This window comes from Equus asinus, chromosome 3 (assembly GCF_041296235.1).
Source record: "Equus asinus isolate D_3611 breed Donkey chromosome 3, EquAss-T2T_v2, whole genome shotgun sequence".
NCBI classification, from domain to species: Eukaryota; Metazoa; Chordata; class Mammalia; order Perissodactyla; family Equidae; genus Equus; species Equus asinus.
Window position 1 is genome coordinate 15,421,742 of NC_091792.1, and position 21,094 is coordinate 15,442,835.

At 38.4% G+C, this 21,094-nt stretch overlaps 1 protein-coding gene across 1 annotated transcript; it reads right to left on the bottom strand.

Moving 5' to 3' along the window:
* Positions 1-17,480: 17,480 nt before the first annotated feature.
* Positions 17,481-20,965, bottom strand: LOC106834080 (centrin-4). The gene is made up of 5 exons (XM_014845512.3): positions 20,818-20,965; positions 19,417-19,563; positions 18,898-19,026; positions 18,099-18,236; positions 17,481-17,885 (listed from the first exon to the last, which is right to left on the bottom strand). The coding sequence occupies exons 1-5, from the start codon at positions 20,818-20,820 to the stop codon at positions 17,796-17,798; spliced, it is 507 nt and encodes a 168-aa protein (XP_014700998.1). The 5' UTR covers positions 20,821-20,965; the 3' UTR covers positions 17,481-17,795.
* Between the last annotated feature and the right edge of the window lie 129 nt (positions 20,966-21,094).

Below are 21,094 nucleotides of genomic sequence, written 5' to 3' on the forward strand. Positions count from 1 at the left end.
CAAAGGTGGTTGCAAGTAAGGTGCAGGAGGTGGACACAGAGGATGGGATGATGAGAAAAGATAACTAATAGCAATTAATGCCTTTTATGTGGGAGCCAAATAACCTTCGTTCATTAATTTTATTATCTCAGTAACTCTGAGAAGTAGTTTCTAGTAACACCATTTTACAGACGAAGAAAATGAGACTCAACAGTAAGGAGCAGAGCCCAGTTTTGAAACACGTTCTGCCTGATTTTAAAGCTAATAGATCAAATAGTAAGACTTTTCTTGTTGTCCCTGAACTGCAGCTAGGGCCCCAAACTAAAGCCAAAACTTAGTGGGTACCTTCACATTTTAAAATCAGAGAGCTGCCAGCACCTGGAGCCAGCCCCATTCTCCCAGAGCTTCAAGTAGCAGAGCGGCTCCTACCACCAACCGCATGCACCTCCCACCTCTGCTCCCCTCCACTGAGAGGACTGAGAGGGAAAGAGGTGTGAATCTCCCATCCCCAAAGCCAATGGAAAGGGAAAGGGAGAAAAAAAGAGAATTTCTTGTAAAGATTGGAGTGCCTACAAAAAAAGGAGACCAACATTTTTATCCCCAGAACAGGATTTGGTTCAAAAGTGGACATACAGCTTGGCCCGCATGTGACCTGACTAACGGCCAAGAGATTTGGAGAGAGAGGGTCTGGCGAGATCGAAGGACTGCTGTGCCTGTGATGTGTCAGTTTCCGTTAGAAGACGGATCCCATGTGTGCCTGCTGACCTAACAGTTTGCTGAAAGGTGAGAACTGGGGCTATAGTTTTGGGCAATGTAAGCAGTGTGTGCGTATGTGTGTGTTGGGAAGGAGGATACTGGCAAAGAGGCCCAGGCATTGCAGGATAAATGGCACCAACTGGGCGTCACCTAGAATAGCTGGCCAAACCTGGCAAACGATAGCCACTGCCTAAGGGAGCTGCACCAGAATAAGTTGCCCCCACCCCCCGCCCTCCACTCCCCTCCCCATTTACAAAGGATGCTGGAGCCTCTTCATCAGCCTGTGTAGACATTGACAGAAGAGCAGTCAGGGTCAACCAAGAAGAGGTCTGCATCTCTGCCACTCCTCCCCAACCTCCACTCTAAATACAGCTAGAAGAGAGAGGAGGAGATGGATGCAGGTGCTACCGTGGTCCCTTTGGGCAGATCTAGCCTGAGCTGGAGGAAGGAGAAGATGAACTTTGAGTTTGAGAACAGGACTGAATCTTAAATGCCAGAATTACACTTTTCTAATAACCAAAATTGGCTGAAAATTTGTAAAAACTGGCCAAGAGTTTGTTACAGAAACCAATACTAGAGGAAAAGTCTAGGGGGAGGGGACATTTAGCACAACTGCCAGGAGAGTTATAGGAAAATATAAAACTTTTATATTTATACCCCTCCCCCAACAAAAGTTAAGCATAGTCACCAAACCAATTACCCTGTCATTCTTTCCTCTATGTAATCTTCATAAGAGTAGTGAGCCAGGGGCATATCTCTAGCACCTCAGGGCCCCTCTTAAGACTTCGCCAATTAACTGGGACCTCTCAAAGCTGGTAAGAAGTTGTACCTATTTCCTATAGTTACTTATCCCTTAGGTGTTCCTGCCTCTCGTGGACATCCACCTCCCATCAACCTGACTTGCTGGAAAAGTTCCTGGCTGGCTCTGCTTGTCACAGCTCTGAGATGGAGAAAGAGGGCCCAGCTGTCTCTGTAGGACCAGTGGACCAAACGCTTTAAAATACTCTTGGATTCAGGGAGTCTTCAATCTTCAAATGGCAGGTATAGGCATTGTACCTTTGTAAGACATGCCACTCAAAAGCTCACCCTGTTCCCCTTTCCCTGATCCCCAACCCCCACATACTCACAGAGACACCTGAATCTTCAAGGAGTAGTGTCTAATTTAAGTTTATTGGGCCACCAATCATTGTGGTAGATTGCCTCATTGGCTCCAGTTCTCTGCCCCTTCCTGTGTCCATGTCTTTTCCATGGACTTTGCCATTCTTCCCACTAAAGGAGCAGAATATATTTCCCCACCACTTGACTTGGGATTTAGCCATGTGACTTGCCCTGGGCAGTAGAATGAAATGGAAATGACAATGTACCATTATGAGCTTGGGCCTTAAGTGGCCTTGAATATTGCCTCTCACAGACATGTGAGTCATATAATTTTTGTTTTAAGCTGCTGAATTTTGGGATGGAGGTTATAATGCACTAAAAGCTAACAGATACAGTCATTTTTTTAATACAGTAAAGAAATATAGAATTTATACCAGAAAAAAAAGTGCCTTTATTTCTAGAATAATTTTCCCTTGGATTGCATTTGCCAGCTTAATAAGTAATTAAATTAATTTCTATTTGTATTATTTGCTGAAATATATGTATTTCCTGGAATAGTCTAAGAAGAAAATGTATCTACATTTTCATTCTGTAGAGCTCTGGGAGGAACATCCAGTCATTGCTGACAAAGCATACTCCCACATATCCCATCATAGTGCAAGGTGCATGCACAGTTCATTTGAAAAACAGCTAAATCTGCTTGACATGTTGTAGTCCCGAACTTCATTATGAGTCCCTTATTTAGAAGTCAGAGCACCCTTCCCCATGGAAACATATTGTAGTTAGCCCTCCCTAACTGCAGGCTCCACGTGCTAGGAATCAACCAACCGTGGATGGAAAGGCTTATGATGGTTGCATCTGTACTGAACATGTACAAGCTTTTTTTTTCCTTGTCATTATTCCCAAAACAATATAGTATGACAACTATACAGCATTTACTCTGTATTAAGTATTATAAATAATCTAGAGATGATTAAAATATACGGGAGGATGTATGTATGTTATATGCAAAGCCTGTGTCATTTTATATAAGGACCTTGAGCATCCGTGGATTTTGGTATCCACAGGAGTCCTGAAACCAATCCCCTGTGGATACCGAGGGAGGATTCTATAATATTCCCAGGCAAAAGCCCATTTAATCCCACATACAACTGAATGATATGAGTAATGCATGGCCCACAAGGGGAGAACATTTATCTCCCACTGCTCAGGTTTCCTTCTCTGTTTATGGGCCCTCTCTCCTTGTTTGCTCTTTCCAAAGGAAGAAGAGTGGCTGATTGGTTAAAGCCTGCCATTTATGGGGCCTCCTTTCCTGAGTGAGCAGCATTACGGTATTGAAAGATGGTGAGGACAGGCCAGGCACTGTCTCTCAGACCTCTCGTCCTCCCACGCAACTCTTTGGCTTCATGGCCTCCAAGTCTGCTCCCTCTCTCATGCACACTCTCTCTCTCTTTCTCCTTCCCAGGCATACCTGAGCCTATAGTTCCCAAGTCTCGGGTCTAAGATGGGTTCTCCATCAGAGCACCAAGAATCCTTTAATCAGGGTGTTTAAGAAGTGCTTGTGCAGGTTGAGAAATCAGTTCTTAATTTCTCTCATTTACTGGTGATCCTTGCTGGCTATGTCATCAGTCATATGCTGGGGTGAACAGGAAAAGCCAGCATTTAGAACTCCTAAGACTCAACTCCTCTCTTATTCATTATTCCTATGGAACAATTCTTCCTGTGTCCCAGCTGAAGAGGCTGGGGCACATCTTGAGTGCAACCGCCTTTCGGGTCTTGAAGGGGAGACCCTCCCATTTCACAATGACTTGTCTTTTGGAAGAATCTGGTTCTTTCATGGAGGAGTGGTGGTCATGTTTTGTTAGAAGACGGGGATAAAGGTTGATTTTGGAGAAACTAAGCAAGGTAGGAGAAAGTGTATGTGTGTTCCATTTTTTAAAATTTCATAAAAATGCTTTAACTTATTCTTCTCAGTTCAGAGCTCAAAGATTTAACTGCCCTCCAATCTTAGCATCACCCGATAGAAACGTATTCTAACACAAACTCTCAACATCATTTTCTGAGAGAATTCTGGCATTCTTCAAAAACTTGACTAATTTAACTAACGTTACTCTTTCATTCAGTTAAAATAATTAATTTTGTCTCATATTTTTAAAAAATCGAACTATCCTGTATAGACATATGACCTTTCTATTCATAACTAGAATTTTCTTCTTCAATTCATTCTGAAAGCCATTTCTCTCCATGGTCTGTGTCTCATAAGAGCCTTATTTGCTTAAAAAAAAATCATATACGTTATCATTTAACTATTTTCCCTACAAATTTTATAGCCAGTAAAGTGTATTATTGATACTCATATATTTTAACTTTAAAAATTTAATAAAATTTTTAAACCTGAGATTTTCCAGCCTTCCTTTAATATAGCTGGTATTTAAAAACAAGTTTAAATCTATGTATCATGTCTTACATGCAGTTCAAATACTCGTTAAGGCCATTGTGAGACCTCACCTCCAGATAAGAGGTGACTTGATCCAAGGGCTTAAAGCCTGAGGGACGCCACCTTGTCAATCAACCCTGATACCTACCAAAAGCACTTTTAAAACTCTCAGGAATGCCACATTCTTACACACTGTTGAGTGGTTTAGGATTAACACTCACCCAAGCTGGACCAATGGAAGCCACCACCCCTTGCCAGTTCAGTGGCTTTTTTCTGTGGTAGAGACGGGAGTCTTTGGTGTAGTGGGCGGATGACTTCTGTGTGGAAGAAGCTCATCTGCTCTGCTGTGGGAGAGCACGAACATTCTGAGACAAGCAGGGACAAGAGAGGGAAAGAGAAAGTTCTGGGAGAATTTGATCCTGGCTCCATGTACCCGACACCAGGTACACTCTTGCACCTCCCACAGTTATATGAGTGACTCAATTCTCTTTGAAATAGATCACTCCTCTCTTTGAGTTACAGCTAGCTGTAAAAATGATGCTTGTTTGCCATATAATATATTTTTTTCAAAGCTCTAAGATTCTTTTTGTTTAGAACAGCTCCTAGGGAGTAGAAATTAAGGTTGTGGCCATCAAAAGCCAAACAGTTGGACCTATGGAAATGTTCAGGTTTTCCTTTGAAGGTTACAGCAACCTTAGACCTAAATCTTGTCATGTGTATTATGCGTATTGCCTAACAGTGTAGCATAGACACATTCCTTGCTTCCTTCGAAAAGGGAGGCATTATACCAATTTCTTGACTTTTCATGTCAAAGATAATGGTAGATTCTCCAAAAAGATTTTATTTGGGTTTGGGAGAAATGCTGTAAAAATCCCATATTTGAGATCAAATAATAAAGATCTAAGGCAGGAGGAACTAGAAAGCTATTCAACCGTTCTATGTTGACTCCTGCTCAGAGAACTTTCTTTTTCCCTAGATAATGTAGACAATCTGCATTGCACTATTTGGACAGGTATTTATTGGTTCTTTGCTCAGAGAGCCACACATATGTATGAGATTACTCATAACTGGTCGCATGTATTAATTTTTAAATATTTTTCCAGTTCCTGCTGGGTTAGAGGGGCATCCTGTTACAGTGGAAAGAACAAGGAATGGATAGACTGACAGACATGGAAAGAGGGAGCACAGGCCAGTGAAGGGGAAACGGATTCATTATGACACAGAGATGTAAAATTCCCTCGCTAAGAACAATGCAACATTAAACAAAATACATTTAAAGATATTGTTTGGTACTTTTCCATTAATTTTTCAAAGGTCTTGACCTCCTAAGAAAAATTTCTGACTAAAAGGGGTTTTCCTCACCACTCAGTTCCTTCTTCTGCTGGGTCCTACAGCGAAACAGTGATCCTATATTTGGCCCTTCAGACAGTTGCCACGGAAATGAGAGCGGCAAACACTTTCAGCTTTCTGGCTTCACTGTGGGATCCAGCGTAGAACATGATTAAGCTGTCAGAGAACCTCCCTAAGTAAAGTTTTACCTGATAAGTAAGAGTTTCCAGAAAAATGGTGACACATATGAGAAGGAAAATAGATTGTTTAACTCACTCTGAAAAATCCCTTTTGATTCATAGACTGTCTACATGGTTGAAACATAAGAAACCATCTCTTTCTCTAATCAGACTCTTCTCAATTCACAGACAAGTACCTCAGGGGGCAAATAAAACCTCCCTGTCTTTGAATGAGAAGGTACCACATTAGCTAAAGGAAAATAGGGTTCGTGAGCGCTGAAGAAATGAGAAAGCAGAATGCTAACAAGGGGTTGACAGAGTGAATGAGAGGGAGGTGATTAAATGCCTTTTAAACCATTTTGAAGGAATATCAAATATCTTATTTGAAAAAAAAAAGAAATCACTGTGGATGTCGAAGAACACTGGCTTTTCACAACTGGAATCAGAGATGTTGTGGAGCTTGAGAGATGTTACTACAATGGAATTGAAACTTTATTTGTATCATTTGTTCCCAGCAAACGAGACCTGGCTTCTTTAGAGATGAGCTCTAGCTATCACTCTGAATCCATTGAGTAGTTCTACTCCATATCGTTGACACCTATGAAACTCTGTTGGATTGAGTAAGGTCAGTGTTCTTCATATTGGGATTAGACAAGAGAAGACCACTCCATGTGGTACCATGGCTGCAAATGAGAGAACTGATCAGCAGAAGCCAATATTTAGACAGCTACTTGGAAGAAGACTTTCCAGATATTGCTAGAATAGGAAAAAGAAGTGACAATTTGAAAAGATTGTACCCTCTCTCTTCCATTTGGGATTTTTAAGCTCTTTTAGTTAAAAATATCCCATCACCTGTATACTTGCTGGTGGGTGTCTAAATTATTGCATCCACTTTGGAGAGCTATTCGGAAATATCTAGAAAAGTTGAAAATGCAGATTCCATACAACCCAGCAATTTTACTACTAGGTGGCAGCTACAGACTGAATTGTGTCCCTCAAAATTCATATTTTGAAGCTCTAACCCTTAATGTGACTGTATCTGGAGATAGAGTCTTTAGTAGGTAATGAAGTTTAAATGAGGTTATGTGGGTGGGGCCCTAAATTGATAGGATAAGAAGACGTAGAGATCTCTCTGTCTGTCTCTCTCTGCCATGTGGGACATGGCTAGAATGTGACCATCTACGAGCCAGGAAGAGAGCTCTCACCAGAACCCAACCACACTGGCACCCTGATCTTGGACTTCTAGCCTCTACAACTGTGGAAAATAAATTTCTGTTGTTTAAACCACTCAGTCTATGGTATTTTGTTATGGCAGCCTGAGCTAAGACAGTGGCTATCCTTGAAAAGCTCTTATGCCTGTGCATGAAGGAAATGTAAGAATGCTCATTATAGTGTTGTTCCTAATAGTAAAAATATGGAAGCTAACTTCCCGTAGAGAAATAAATACATAAACTTCTTCTTCACATGACATAATTCTATAGAGCCGTTGAAATGAATGAATAATATTAACATTTATCAATGTAAATAAATCTCAAAAATATAATGTCAAATAAAGAAATCAAGCTGTAAAAATATATTTATACATGCTTTCACGTAAATTTTGAAACACCTAAAGCAATAGTTTATAATTTTAGGGATACAGACTTGTATGGTAAACATACAAACATGCTGAAAGTGAGGATACACACCAACTACTTCTGAGAAGGGAGGGAAAGATGATTGCAGAGGCAAGGGAGTGACTTTTGCTATATCTGTTCTGTTTTATTTCTTAATAAGAAATGAGATTTGTGTCAATTTCTGTAAATTGTTCACATCTTTTAAATCTGGGTGGTAAATGCATTGTGCCTGCTACATTATTTTCCATAGGTTTCACATATTTCATAAATAAAAGATGTTTTCCCTTATCATCTGAGTTTTTCGCAGTACAAAAGTCCTTTTCAGACAGATAGTTTTCTTATCCACCTTTTATATATGCTGCAGTAGAAAGCCCAGAGAAGTTAGGTGACCTGGCCAAAGTGTGCAATCTAGTTAAACAGTGACTTGAGGATTAGAAGCTAGTTGTCTGTCTTTTGCCGTGGAGCACTCTGTATGTCTGTTAGTTATGTGCTATAGAGACAATGACTCCAAATTTATCATCTAAGCCAGAAATAAGCTAGATCATGTCCAGTCGTGGAAGAGCACGTTTGACCCCTCGGACCTTTTCTGTCCCTCAAATCATACTGCACAGTTGATGTTACTTATTTTGCTTACTCACAGGCATCAGCCCGACTTAGGAGAGTTCAGATATTCCACTTTTGAAAAAAAGGATATAAGGAAACAAGACTACTGATCTGGAAATTTGCTGAAACAATTGAGAAGTTGGCAGAAGCTTTAAGATGGAGGTTTTACTAATTATAATCAATTTTGGCTAAAAGATTTTAATTAGGACATTTATATTGTTTGTAAGATAGATTTTTATCACTGTTCAACTTAGATATACAGCATGAAAACTAGTAGTTACTTATGCTGAATTTCCAAATTAATCTAAATAATTGTATTTCTGAAAAATGAGTGACATGAAGGATTCCATGATATAATATTGAAACAATGGGTAGGAAATATTTAGGGATATTAAGAATAAATTTTGTTTCTATAACACTTAACATATCCAGACAAAAGTAAGCATTGGTTAACACATGCTCTTTATCACATTTTACATAGTTGGGGCAAGGAATTTTGGCTGCTGCAGTTACATACTACCAACCCACTTCAACACCTGACGGGATTCTATAACCTACATTTCATGAAAAATAAATAAAAAGGACTTGAAAAGAAAAGACTGAACTTATTTTGAGAAATAATGACTAAATACGCAACTTAGGCATAATTTCATAATACAAATTTACCAAAAACACATAGTTGGAGAGAGGTGATGTTATTCATACATAGTGGCTGGCACGCACACACACACACACATATGCTACAGGCTTAGCCAGCCATAGGTAAGAAGGTAATCTCAATTCTTGTTCAAATTAAATTGCTGTCTTTTTTTGTTATCTGGGTTTTGCTGATTCTCTAATGTGTCCCAAAATATTCTCATCTGTTGCCTCCATCATCAGAGCCCCTATCTCTATTTGAAAAAAAAAAAAAAAGCTCAGCCTCCTGCTTATCTGACTCTTCAAAATTCATTTTAAATCCTGTCTTAATAAATAATATTCCTAATCTCTCCTTTCAACATGCTTGGCAAAACATTTGTGTGCTCTGTGTCTTCTGCCAGATGCCTGGATGATGTTCCCCCACTGGGTTGATGGAAGGGATGTTTTAACTCTCATCCTTTGGGCAGAAGAGTGCCTGTTTGACTGGGTTAGCAGTGAGGACCTGAGGACCGTGACACTTCCTGCATCCCACCATTCAACACTCCTCAGCTCGTGGCAGTTCAGGGGTGTTTAGTAAGTGACAGCGTGTGGTTGCTGCTCGCATTTATAAGTGTTTACTTTGTTATTTTTATATGGTGTGATATTTGATTTGTCCACAATATATTTCCAAGAGAAGTAAAATGTACTTACATATTTCTAATAAAAAGACAGAAAAAATAGTGTGACACAGTGCACCTATATATTTTTTCATCTCCTTAAAATTAATTTAAAGGACCTTATTCCCAAACATAATTTGACTTTGGGTGTTTTTTTGTATATGTCAGTTTTTCCCAAACTGAATTCTATAGAACTGTGTTAACTCTTTTTGTTAAGTGAGAAGAAAAAAGAGTGTTCTGTTTTCAAGTAAACTGATATATATAGGGTTAGAACAAATTAGATGCATCTTTGAAGGTCTCAGAGTCTAGATGTGACTATCCATTATGCAGCACAAGAGATGCTAAAGTACACAGTGTGGCAACACCCTTCCTTCCTTTTGATGTCGTATTGTAGAATGCTTCTTAGTATCACCAGGACGCTGTATTTATTCATCTTTAGGCAAATTATATATATTTTGACATATATTTCTAATATATTTTATATTAGCTTCCTAACCTAGTTTTAAATGCAATTGAATTTTTTACTTTTTCTTTAAATTATAAAATTTATGTTCATGAAAATTCAAACCATACATATGTATGGAGAATAATGCTCTCCTGAGTCACACTCTCTTCCCTCAGAAGTAATCATTGTGAATAGTTTAGTGAGTCTCTTTTTAGTCATTTTTATATAAAATAATTTAATTCCTACCTCATAGAGTCAGAGGGAAATGGTAAACATCTTCAAAACTGGATTGGAGAGAAAAAAATCTTTTAAAAAAATCTTCAAATAATATATTTTTCCCTGATAATTCCACAGCTTACATTTTGAATAATGTCAGATTTGCTTTTAAGTGAAACTCTTGACGTTTCATTAACATAAGTAATTAGTTACCAAGAAAGTGGGATAAAGAATACAATTTCTATAGATTTTTCCCTAAATGGTGCTGGATAAATTACATCTTTAACTTTGATCTTTCTGTAAATCCTTCACTAATTTATGTGAAACCATCAAAATAAGCATAAATCAAACCACACGTTCGTCCCCAAACTGAGACAAGACCTCAACGCCCTCTAGTGGGGCGACCTCCGTGCTCCATCACCTGTGACCAGCCCTGCTTCCAGCGGGTAAGATGAAGTAAACCGCTCTTAGTGTTAGAACAGTACTTCCCTCTTCCATTCATGTAACAAGTATTTAAACTTGTACTTCAAGTTTTCCGATTAAAATGAACCATCACCAAGAAAGCAAGGGAAAATTATTAGGGGGGAGTACCCAAAGATAAAATATCAAGCAGTAACTTTTATCACTATAATCAGTCTCTGACCTTCCAAGTTATCTGCTTGTCTTGACTACCTACTCTTGGCCACATCATGACTCTCTACCATTGAATTTACCAAGACTTAAATCTATTCTTTCATTTAAAAAAAAGAAAAAAATTTGATCTTTTTCTTTGCGTTCACTTCTCCGTATTTATCAGTTTCCTTGAGTATTACATCAGTTACTTTTCTGAACAACAATAAAAAAGGTTCAGTAACCACTGATGTCACTTTTCTGCTTTTATCCCTCTGAGAATATGGGCTCTCAGCCTCCCCTGCTTAAAAGATAACACCTGCTCCAAGGGATGATGAGCGCAGCCTAGCAAGAGCCAAAGGCCTGACTCAAAGCCCACATGAGCAATTTACTGTCCATGTGTTGTTGAGCCAGTCACTCAGATCCTCTGTATCTCAGTTTCCTCATCTGTAAGGTCAGAATGATGATAACAGTATCCAGTAGGACTTAAGAAAATCCATGTACAGGAGGTAGAACAGTGCCCAACACATAGTAAGCACTCAGTAGCAGTCACTTAATGTTACTATTTCATCAGAGTCCTGTGAATAAAAATAAGACAGCATGAAGGAAAGATTTGAATCCAACCTCTTTTGCAAAACCAGATGCAGCTATTCATTAGTCAGGCCCTCACCTCCCCCTGTTTAAAAGATTGCAGTGGCCTCCTAACTGGCCTTTCAGCCAGCGGTCTCTCCCAATTCCAGTCCACTGTCATCAGTCAGATTTATTTTCTTAAAAATAATGTTGACATTTCTGGTTCAGGATATGATGAGCTAATCTTCCTGCTGAAAACAACTATAAAAGCTAATATATGAAACAACTGTGTGAAGGAACTGGAAAGCACCCAATTCAGGCAGGATTGGAAAGGAAAGGCTACAAGCCTTGAAAGAAGAGAAGCACTGGAGGGGAGCTCCACACCCACCATGACTTCCCCCTGAGAACATTTTCCAGTTCACAAAATAGGGGAAAGAGGCCCCAAACAGAAAGGCAGGAGTCTAACTCAGGAGCTGAGGAGAAACAGGTTGGAATTTGGGACTACCAAAGTGTCTAGGACTTGAGAGGAAAAGTTATAGAGAGCAAGGATTCAAGGTGACGTGAAATGAAAACTCGTCTACATCCTCCTTCCCCCCATCACTGGCTAACTCCTTAGTTACACATGCCTGGAGTGAGACTCCAAAAACCCCAGCAGAAAACAGCATCTGAGAGAACAAAGAGCTGAGCAAAAGTTTAATTAAATAGCTGTGCAGTGCTGCCCAGACAAGACGAAGAGGGGCAGGAGGATTGTCAGTAAATATCCTGGGCTTTCAGTCAAGACACAGAAGTGTTATATCCTGGGAGTAAGAGCAAACCTAAAATAGAAAAACTGTAATAACGACTAAAGCCATCTCCCAAAAGAATCAAAATGATCCTCCTGTATTTTACATACCTGCTGGAAGAAAGCTGAACCTTCTGTGGAGAAAGATAACAGCATTTATAGCCTCTCCAATTTTTCATCTACAATATCTGGCTTAAAAAAAAGGGCCAGGCCCCGTGGCCGAGTGGTTAAGTTCGCACGCTCCGCTGCAGGCGGCCCAGTGTTTCGTTGGTTCAAATCCTGGGCGCAGACATGGCACTGCTCATCAGACCACGTGAGGCAGCGTCCCACATGCCACAACTAGAAGGACCCACAGGGAAGAATATACAACTATGTACCGGGGGGCTTTGGGGAGAAAAAGGAAAAAAAAATTAATTAATTAATTTAATTTAATTTAATTTAAAAAAAGGGCCAAATAACTGAAAGCCACAATTTAAAAGAACAATAAAAATAGACCTAGAGAAAATTAAAATATTGAAATAAGCAGATAGAGACTTTAAAATAAAGATAATTAATGTGTTTAATGAAACTGAAGAAAGTATGGAGAATTTCAACAAAGACCTGGAATCTATTAGATATGACAGAACAGAGAACTTCTAGTAAACTGGAAAACAAGTCAGGAACTATATTTAGTTTGAAGCACATAGAGAAAAAGGGATAGAAAATACAAAAAAGAGTATGAGAGAGATATGAAGAACAGTGATAAAGTCTAACATGAATGTAACTAGAAATAGAGAGGAGATGATGGTTCAGAAACAACATTTGAAGAAATACTGGCTCAAAATGTTTCAAAGTTGATAAAAGACACCAAACCACAGAATCAAGACACTTTATGAACCTCACATAGAATACTAAAAGTATAAAGAAAGCACACTTGGGGACATCATAGTTAAGCAGCTAATAACCAAGACAAACAGAAAAATCTTAAAAGCACTCAGAGAGAAAAAAAACCCCACACATTACCTTCAAAGAAGCAAAAGCTTACTTTTCAACAGAAATTACGGAAATCAGCACATCAAGGAATGGCATTAAAATGCCAAAATGAAAAAAAAACCTTACCTCTCACCTAGAATGCTATACATAGTAAAAATATTAATCAAAAAAAGAAAGCAAAAATTGATGACTTTTCAGACGAACAAAGCTGAGAGAATTTGTCTCATCAGTACATCTTCACCACGACAAATACCAAAGAGTTATTCAGGCTGAAGAAAATGATCCCAGAGGGACCCACCACCTTGCAAAAAGAAATGAAGAGCACCAGAAAGGGCAGGTAGGTAATGCTGATGAATGTAGACTGGTTTATAAAAGACAAAAAATTAATGTCTTGTAGGGATTTGAATATATAGAGAAGTGAAATATATGACAATACCATGATAGATGAGAGACATAAGTAGAGTTAAACTATTGTAAAATTCTTCTATTTGGGAGGAATTGGTAAAAGGGCTAATTAAAGGTAACCATAGGGGATGGCCCAGTGGCATAGTGGTTAAGTTCATGTGCTCTGTTTCAGTAGCCTGGGGTCCATGGGTTCGATCCCAGGTGCAGACCTACACACCGCTCATCAAGCCATGTGCTGGCGGCATCCCACATACAAAATAGAGGAAGATTGGCAAAGATGTTAGCTCAGGGCCAATCTTCCTTATGAAAAAAATAATAATAGTTAAAAAAAGTTAAACTGCAATAAGTCTAAGATGCATGTTGCACTCTATTATTACTTAACAAACCCCTGCAAAATTTACCAGTTTAAAACAATCACAGCATTTATTTTGCTTACAAATGGGCAATTTAGGCAGGGCTTAGTGAGGACATCTTGTCTCTACTCAGCATCAGCTAGGGTGGCTCCAAGGCTGGATGCTGGAACCATCTGAAGGCTTGCTAACTTACCTGTCTGGTAGTTGATACTAGCTGAGGGCTGGAACCTCTGTGGGACTATGCCCAGAACACCTATATGTGATAGTTCCATGTGGCTGCCTAACATAGCGTGGTGGCTGGGTTCCAAGATTGGGAGCTCAGAAAGAGAGCCAGGCAGAAGCTAAATCACCTTTTCTAACCTATCATCAGAAGTCATACAGTGTCACTTCCACTACATTCTACTGATTAGAAGCAAGTTACTAAGGACAACCCATATTCAAAGGGAGGGAAACTAAGATTCTTCCCTTTGATGGGAAGAATGTCAAAGAATTTGTGGATGTGGTTTAAAAGCACGAGAGTAATTTTCAACAATTTTCAAATAATTGTTATTATACTGATGACATTCTCTAACAACAATGTAATTCAGTTATAAATCATTATCAAAAAGCAGTATTTAAAAATTCCTCATATGTTTGGAAAATAAAGAACACACATGCATTAATAGCCCATTGGTCAAATGATAAATCAATGAAAATTAAAACCTACTTAGGATCAAATCACAGTAAACCTACTGCATATTAAAATGTCTATTTAGAGGGGATGTTTTGAAGAAAAATTTTACCTCTGGTAAAAATAAAAGGAAAAAGACTGAACATTAGTAAGAGAAAGAAGCAAATTTAAAAGTAAAAAACAAAACAATATAGAGAAAGAAAGAGGAAATAAAGGTAAAACTAAAATTAATGAAATAGAAAACAAAGATACAATAGAGAGGCTAAACAAAGTCAAAAATTTGTTGTTTGAAAATTCTAATAAAACTGACAAACCTCTAGCAAGACTGATCAAGGAAAAAATAGGACACAAATAAACAATGCTCGTATTGAAAAGGGGACATAACTAAGATGCAACAGAGATATATTTGGTTGAAAATGTTTTTGTATTTACTACCAACGTAGTTTCTTTCCAGTCTTGGCTCTGATGATTACAAAGGCATGGAAAACAAAGGAAGGTTCACTGGATCCTCTTACACTTGAATGCTTGGCAGCCCTCCCTCTCTAGTATTTCAGTGTGTTGGCTCATCAACTTCCCTCACTCCAGGACTGTCTCCACATTACTAGTTTAAATGAGACAAAATCATGATGCCTAACAATGTGGACATGAATGTTTTTTAAAATTTTTTATTGAAGTACAACACTCACACAAATGCACAAGCCAAATAAACATCTCAATGGATTAAGTCAATGTAAACAATTATGTAATTACCATACAAACCAAGATACATGAAGTAGCCAACACTAGAAATCCCCTGCAAGCCCCCTCCTACTACTTCCTTCCTTTTCCCCATGGTAATCACTATTGTGATGATCAGAATTAGACTACAGTCTAGTAGGAGTACTATGGTTTCTATGAGAATAAATACTGTTAAAAGATGAATCATTACCATCTTACTGTTACATAGTTTGAACATCTGTAGAAACCATCTCCTGAAGTAAACTTTTAAAAATTTAAAATCTGAACAGTAATCAAAATCACAAGACAACAGGAAAATGCATGCAGCACATTTGACAAAGATTAATTTCCTTTGTATATAAAGAGCTCCTACAAATCAATAAATTTTAAAAATCCAATAGAAAAATAGGCAAAGGACATGGATAGGCAATAGACAGAAAAGAAAAAATAGATCCTAAACATGAAAAGACACTCAATGCCTCTCATAAGAGAAATGAACATTAAAATTACAATGAGATATGACTTGCGACTTGTCAGATTGGCAGAAATCAAAAAGTTTGGTGATACTTTATCAAAGAGTGGGCATTTTCATTTACTGTTGGGAATGTAATTTGGCAAAAATCTTTTTAGAAGGCATTATCAATATAAAAAATGTTTAAATTAAATGCATGTAGATTTTGACCCAACCATTTCACTTCTAAGAACTAATTCTACAGTTATACTCACATCTATACAATAAGGTTATTAATTTAAGCAAAAGATTAGAAATAAAGTCCATCAATAAAAGACTGTCAAATAAAATATAATCTATACAGTGGAATGTTATATAGCCATTAGAATGAGTCATTTTATTTGTATTGTTCCAGTACTATCCCTAAAATACATTAAATGAAAAAATTAATACATACAATATATGTAGTATGCTATCATTTGTGGAGAAAAATCTATTCTATATACACGTGCATATATATATGCATTCTCTGCAATGATTCATAAGAAACTGGTAAAAATAACTGTCTACTGGGAGAACTGAGGCTTCACTGGGAAAGAGACTTTTATTTAGAATTCTTTGAACTTGTTGATATGTATTTTTACGTTCATTACCCAGTTAAAATATATATTTTAAAAACTTAAAGGCCATAATTTTCACATATAAAGCATGTTTAGTAGGTACATTTTTTAGCAGGAAATGCTACATAATTAGGAATTAAAGATAGTGTGAAACGCTTAAGAATGTTCATGAGCATATGCCATTCTAGCTTCAATCAAATAATGAAAACCTCTCTTGTGTTGACAAAACGAGAAACTTCAGTTGAGCTAAAAATGAACCAGGTGGGGCAATGAAAGCTACATTTTCTACAAGCCTTTCGTGCTCCAAAGACCATTACTTGGGTTTAGGAATTTTGTGTCCAGCAAGTAGCATCTGTCACCCATTATCAGGAACAGAAGTCTGAACACTTCTGCCCATTGCATCTTGGTATCAGAGTCGCCAAGGAAAACACAATGCAGTCAGTACTGGAGGGAACAGTGCTTTGCTCATATAGAGGAGACAGCAAGATCAGCTTCAGTAGAGAGTGTTGGTTTCCCACGGCCAGCAGTTCCCTCCCAGAAGCCAACGCAGAGCAGTTGGCCTGCTCACACCCCTCTTGTTGCATAGCAGAAGACCCCATCCCCCGCCTGAAGTGGACTGATAGAGCAGTGGGGTTGGCCAGGTTTCATATGACATATATGCTTAAGCAGAACAAAGTACACATTGAGCCTGAAACAGAAAAAGATATTCACAGACAAGGTGACAAGTCCAGCACAAGCTATAAGGACTCTCTCGGTAAGCAAGTGTTCTAGTCCCAAAGCCCATTCTTATACAACCCAGTACGAGTCAAAAGACTGCACACAAGAGACTGCCTTTCCCAACAGTTTGGCTCTTTCATAGAAAACAAATAAAGCTAAATTACAAGAGAGTCATAGAATTGAATGACCTAGAAAATAGGCACTTAATTATCCTGAGAGCTTTTATCCATAGGGGAGCAGCATAATGAAGAATAAGGCTACAAGATTTAGAATCCATGTTTTATTTATCTATGGGCAATTCAACAATTTTTAAACTTAAGTTCTCCAAACTTTAGTTTTCTCACATGTAGTAAGATGGAACTAATACTACCAGCTTCCCAGTTGTAATATATAAACTGAGATAACATATGTAAAATCTCTAGCACCTGTCCTAGGACAGAGGTATTAAATAAATCCAAACTTCTAGGGTCAAACTTACAGGGAAATCTGGGTGATACAAATGCTTTGAATTTCTTTATAAAAAGAAAATTAGCAAATGATGTAGTTTCCAGTTTTATTTAAGACTTTACATATCTGAATAACTTACTAAAAACCAAATGCTCATCTGTTTTTAAAGAGTTGCACAAAAGGAAAATAATAGGGAAAGTAATGGCTTGTTTGCCAAATTCATTTCGATGTGGGGCCAATTTCATTAAACTTAAAAAAATTCTAAGTCTTTTGACCCTGGGACTCTAAAAATAGCAGTTGGAATTAATATGTTCTTGGATTCATGGTTCCAAAAAGTCATTTACATTTTCTTTGTTTCATGATGCTGTAGATTTAACAACATATTGGTAGAAACATGTAACTACTCACATGGATTAAACATCAAGAGAACAATTTGTGTATATAAACTAAAAACTAAAAATGAATACATTCAGATATTATGGAACTGTATAACAAATGTAATTTGTTCACTTTACAGAAGGAACAAAAAAGAATTAATAAAGAGTGGTCTTTTTCATTATTTTCAAAAATTCTTCCTCATTTATTCCTCCATCCCCGTCACGATCAGCTTCATCAAGCATTTCCTGTAAAACGAAATGTTAAATATGATATGTGAAATCTATAAAAGTGAATAATGATATAAATGAATGTTCAAATACATACTCCAAACCAAATTTTATTTTAAATGTATTTATGAGTACAACTAAAGAATATAACTATAAATTATATGTTACATATGTTTTATGTTATATATGTTTTGTATGTTATATATGTAAATTTTAAAAAATAACATCTACCTGAAGTTCATCATCTGTTAAATTTTCCCCTAGTTCCTTAGCAACCCTCTTGATGTTGGTTAGTGTTATGCTTCCAGTCCCATCATCATCAAATAATTTGAAAGCCTTCAGTATTTCTTCTTTTTCATCTTTCTCACTCTTTATGAAAACAGAAACAACTAAATGTCATTAGTCTTTCATTTATCCTATCAAGCTGGACTTAGAGGTCTTTGAGGTCTACAGCAGCAACGTACCAGGTAGCTGAGCTCTGACTTTATGTACTGCTCTGACTTTTAACAATTATTCCAGTGCACTCACATCTGCCCATCCACGTATGTAAACTCAGGGTTTATTAAAGCGGAAGAGGCACAGGGTGGTAAAGACAATGTATCTCTTATTAACTCCAGTAATTGAGATCCATGACCAAAAATGCAAGCTCCAAGAGAACAAGGAGGCTGTCTCATTCAACGCTCCCTAGAACAGTGCCTCGCCAAAACATACAATAAATGTTTGCTGAATTCAAGGCTTCAAAATGCTGGCCCCATTCTGTCTATCTAGCCATGTATCCTCATTCATGGGAATGAGCCATGTCCATCAGCCATGTAGCCATTATTGCCTAATGAAAAACCTCTTCTCCACCCTGGACAGTCTTCATTACTACCCCGAAAACATCTTTATTTTGCTATTCCTATCTATCTAAATCCCACCCATCTTCAAAGACTGAGCCAAGTCTTCCTCTATGAAACCTCTGATTGCTCCAGCCAAAAAATGTAGGAGGCTACTGCTTGTATTTCTTTGAAAAACAAAATCACTAATGTACCATTTTTACACTCATTATGGCAAAAAAATCTTCAAAATTAATGGTGCCAGTTCCTTCTGTGTCGATTTCAGCTATCATTTTTTTAATTTCTTCTTTCTTTGGTTCAAATCCTAAGGCTCGCATTGCAATCTGAAATAGGAAGCAAACAAATTATAATATGCCGCAATCTCATTCCTAGCTTTTAAATGACTTATTATTAATTACTAGATTCTCTCTTTTTTATACAGACTAGGCATAAACATAGAAAGTCGGTGAACAGGCCTAGGTTCCAATCCTACTGTGCCATAGGATAGGTCGCTGTCACACCCCGGACTTTGGCCTACTCATTTATAAAACAAGAATAAAATGTTTTACAAGGTATTGTTTTGTTAGTGCAGGGCAAGTGAATACACCGACAGCGTAGGTGTGTGCACTGAAGAGACTTTATATCAAGCTTTCAGAAGACTACTGTTAAAGACTGAAAAATTGCCACAAATGATAGTTTTTACAATGTTTTAGAATTAGAAGCAATTTCAGAACCTTCAACTCTTTCACATCTATGGTTGCAGACCCATCAACATCAAATAAATCAAAGGCCTCTTTAATTTCTTGCTTTTGGGTTTCATTCAATTCAATTTTTGCTGCTCTTTTCCTCCATTGGTCTGAACTTGTGTGGTAGCTGGACGCCTGTAATAAATACACACATGGGTGAAAGATAAACTATATAACTGGAAAAGTTACCAGAACCAGAATAACTGATAATGAACTAATTATATCTAATAAATAAACGTTTCCAAGCATCCTATTCCCTACTATATAATGAAACTCAACAACTTGCCCCTTTTCCCTTTGCTAACATTTGTGCTTTTAGTTATTAATATCTTGATGGAAAGCCTGGTTCTTCTTTACTAGTTAGGTTTTTCCTTAAAACTGGTGCCTTTTGAGAGGGAGAAGAGGCAAAAGAAGGTATGCTGGAACAGTAGATGGTGTCATGTCAGAATACAATTAGCCTTACTCAATCCGTCTGAAAAGTGGTCGTTTAAGGAATATTTACCTTCATATATGCCTATATGTCTCACAATAAAATTTGTTTATTTTGTGGGATATGCTTGATTGGAACATAATATCCTTTTCACCTTATTCTAGCATACTCTTCTATATTACAGAAGCTGAGGAACGAAAAAGTACATTTTCCAAGTAAAAAACTACTCCAGGGATCTAGATAAGAATACATGTCGGGCCATCCATCAGTATCCACCGTACATTTGGAAGCTAGAGGTCACCTTCCTGCTATTTGCCATTTCCCGCTGGCAAGCAAGGCCATGGAATTACTCCTGGGGTTATTCTGCAGCCTCATTTTGGTATCCTGTCTCCAGCTTTGAGCTGAGAAGCAGTGGGGGACTAGACTCCTTGTTCCTGTGTACCAGTCGCCAGCTTCACGTGCAGGTGTTGGCTGTGGCAGCGGCAGATGCTTGATCCCTGGACTGCAGACACACTGGTGCGGTCCTTGACTAAGTAGTGCCAGCGGCAGCCTTCAGATTCCCCACTTCCCCAGCAGTGGCAGAGTTTGTAGCTCCGCCGGCGAGTCAGTTTTCAGAGTTCAGGACATCTTTCCTAGAGGTCCAGGCCGTCCAACAGTTCTTAAGCATCTTAATCTCTGTATTCAATTCCTCTCTGGTTAAAGAGTGGTTTCTGTGTTCAACACGGAACCTATTGCAGACTGTTGCTACTAGCAGTTGATGGGGTGGATGAGGGAAAAAAGGAAGAACCCCTGTTCCCCAGGGAAAATGCGCTTCTATTTGGCTACGAGAGGAGGCGTTACTGACGACACTCGAGGATCACGATAAAGACGCGAATAAGACATATCATAAACTAAACAAAATTCCTTCCTTGCTCCGAGGGGAAACCAGCCCCAGCGGGAGATTACAGCCTCGCACTCACCATGGCCCCAGCCAGTGTCCGCAGCTTAGAGCCCGGACCTCACCTGCCGCTCCGCAGCCCAACAGCAGCCTCCTCCGCTCGAAAGCCGTTGCTAAGGCCGCTCTCGCAGACCTCTCGTTCAGCCCCGCCCACCCGCGTGCACATACTGATTGACAGTTATCCCATCCAATGGGCAGGAGAAAAGGCCCTTGAGGCCAGCCCCCTCACTCTTCTCTCTACCAATAGCCTAACGCTATGCCTTTTACTGCCTACAGTTAAACGGAACTTTCCGTCTGGT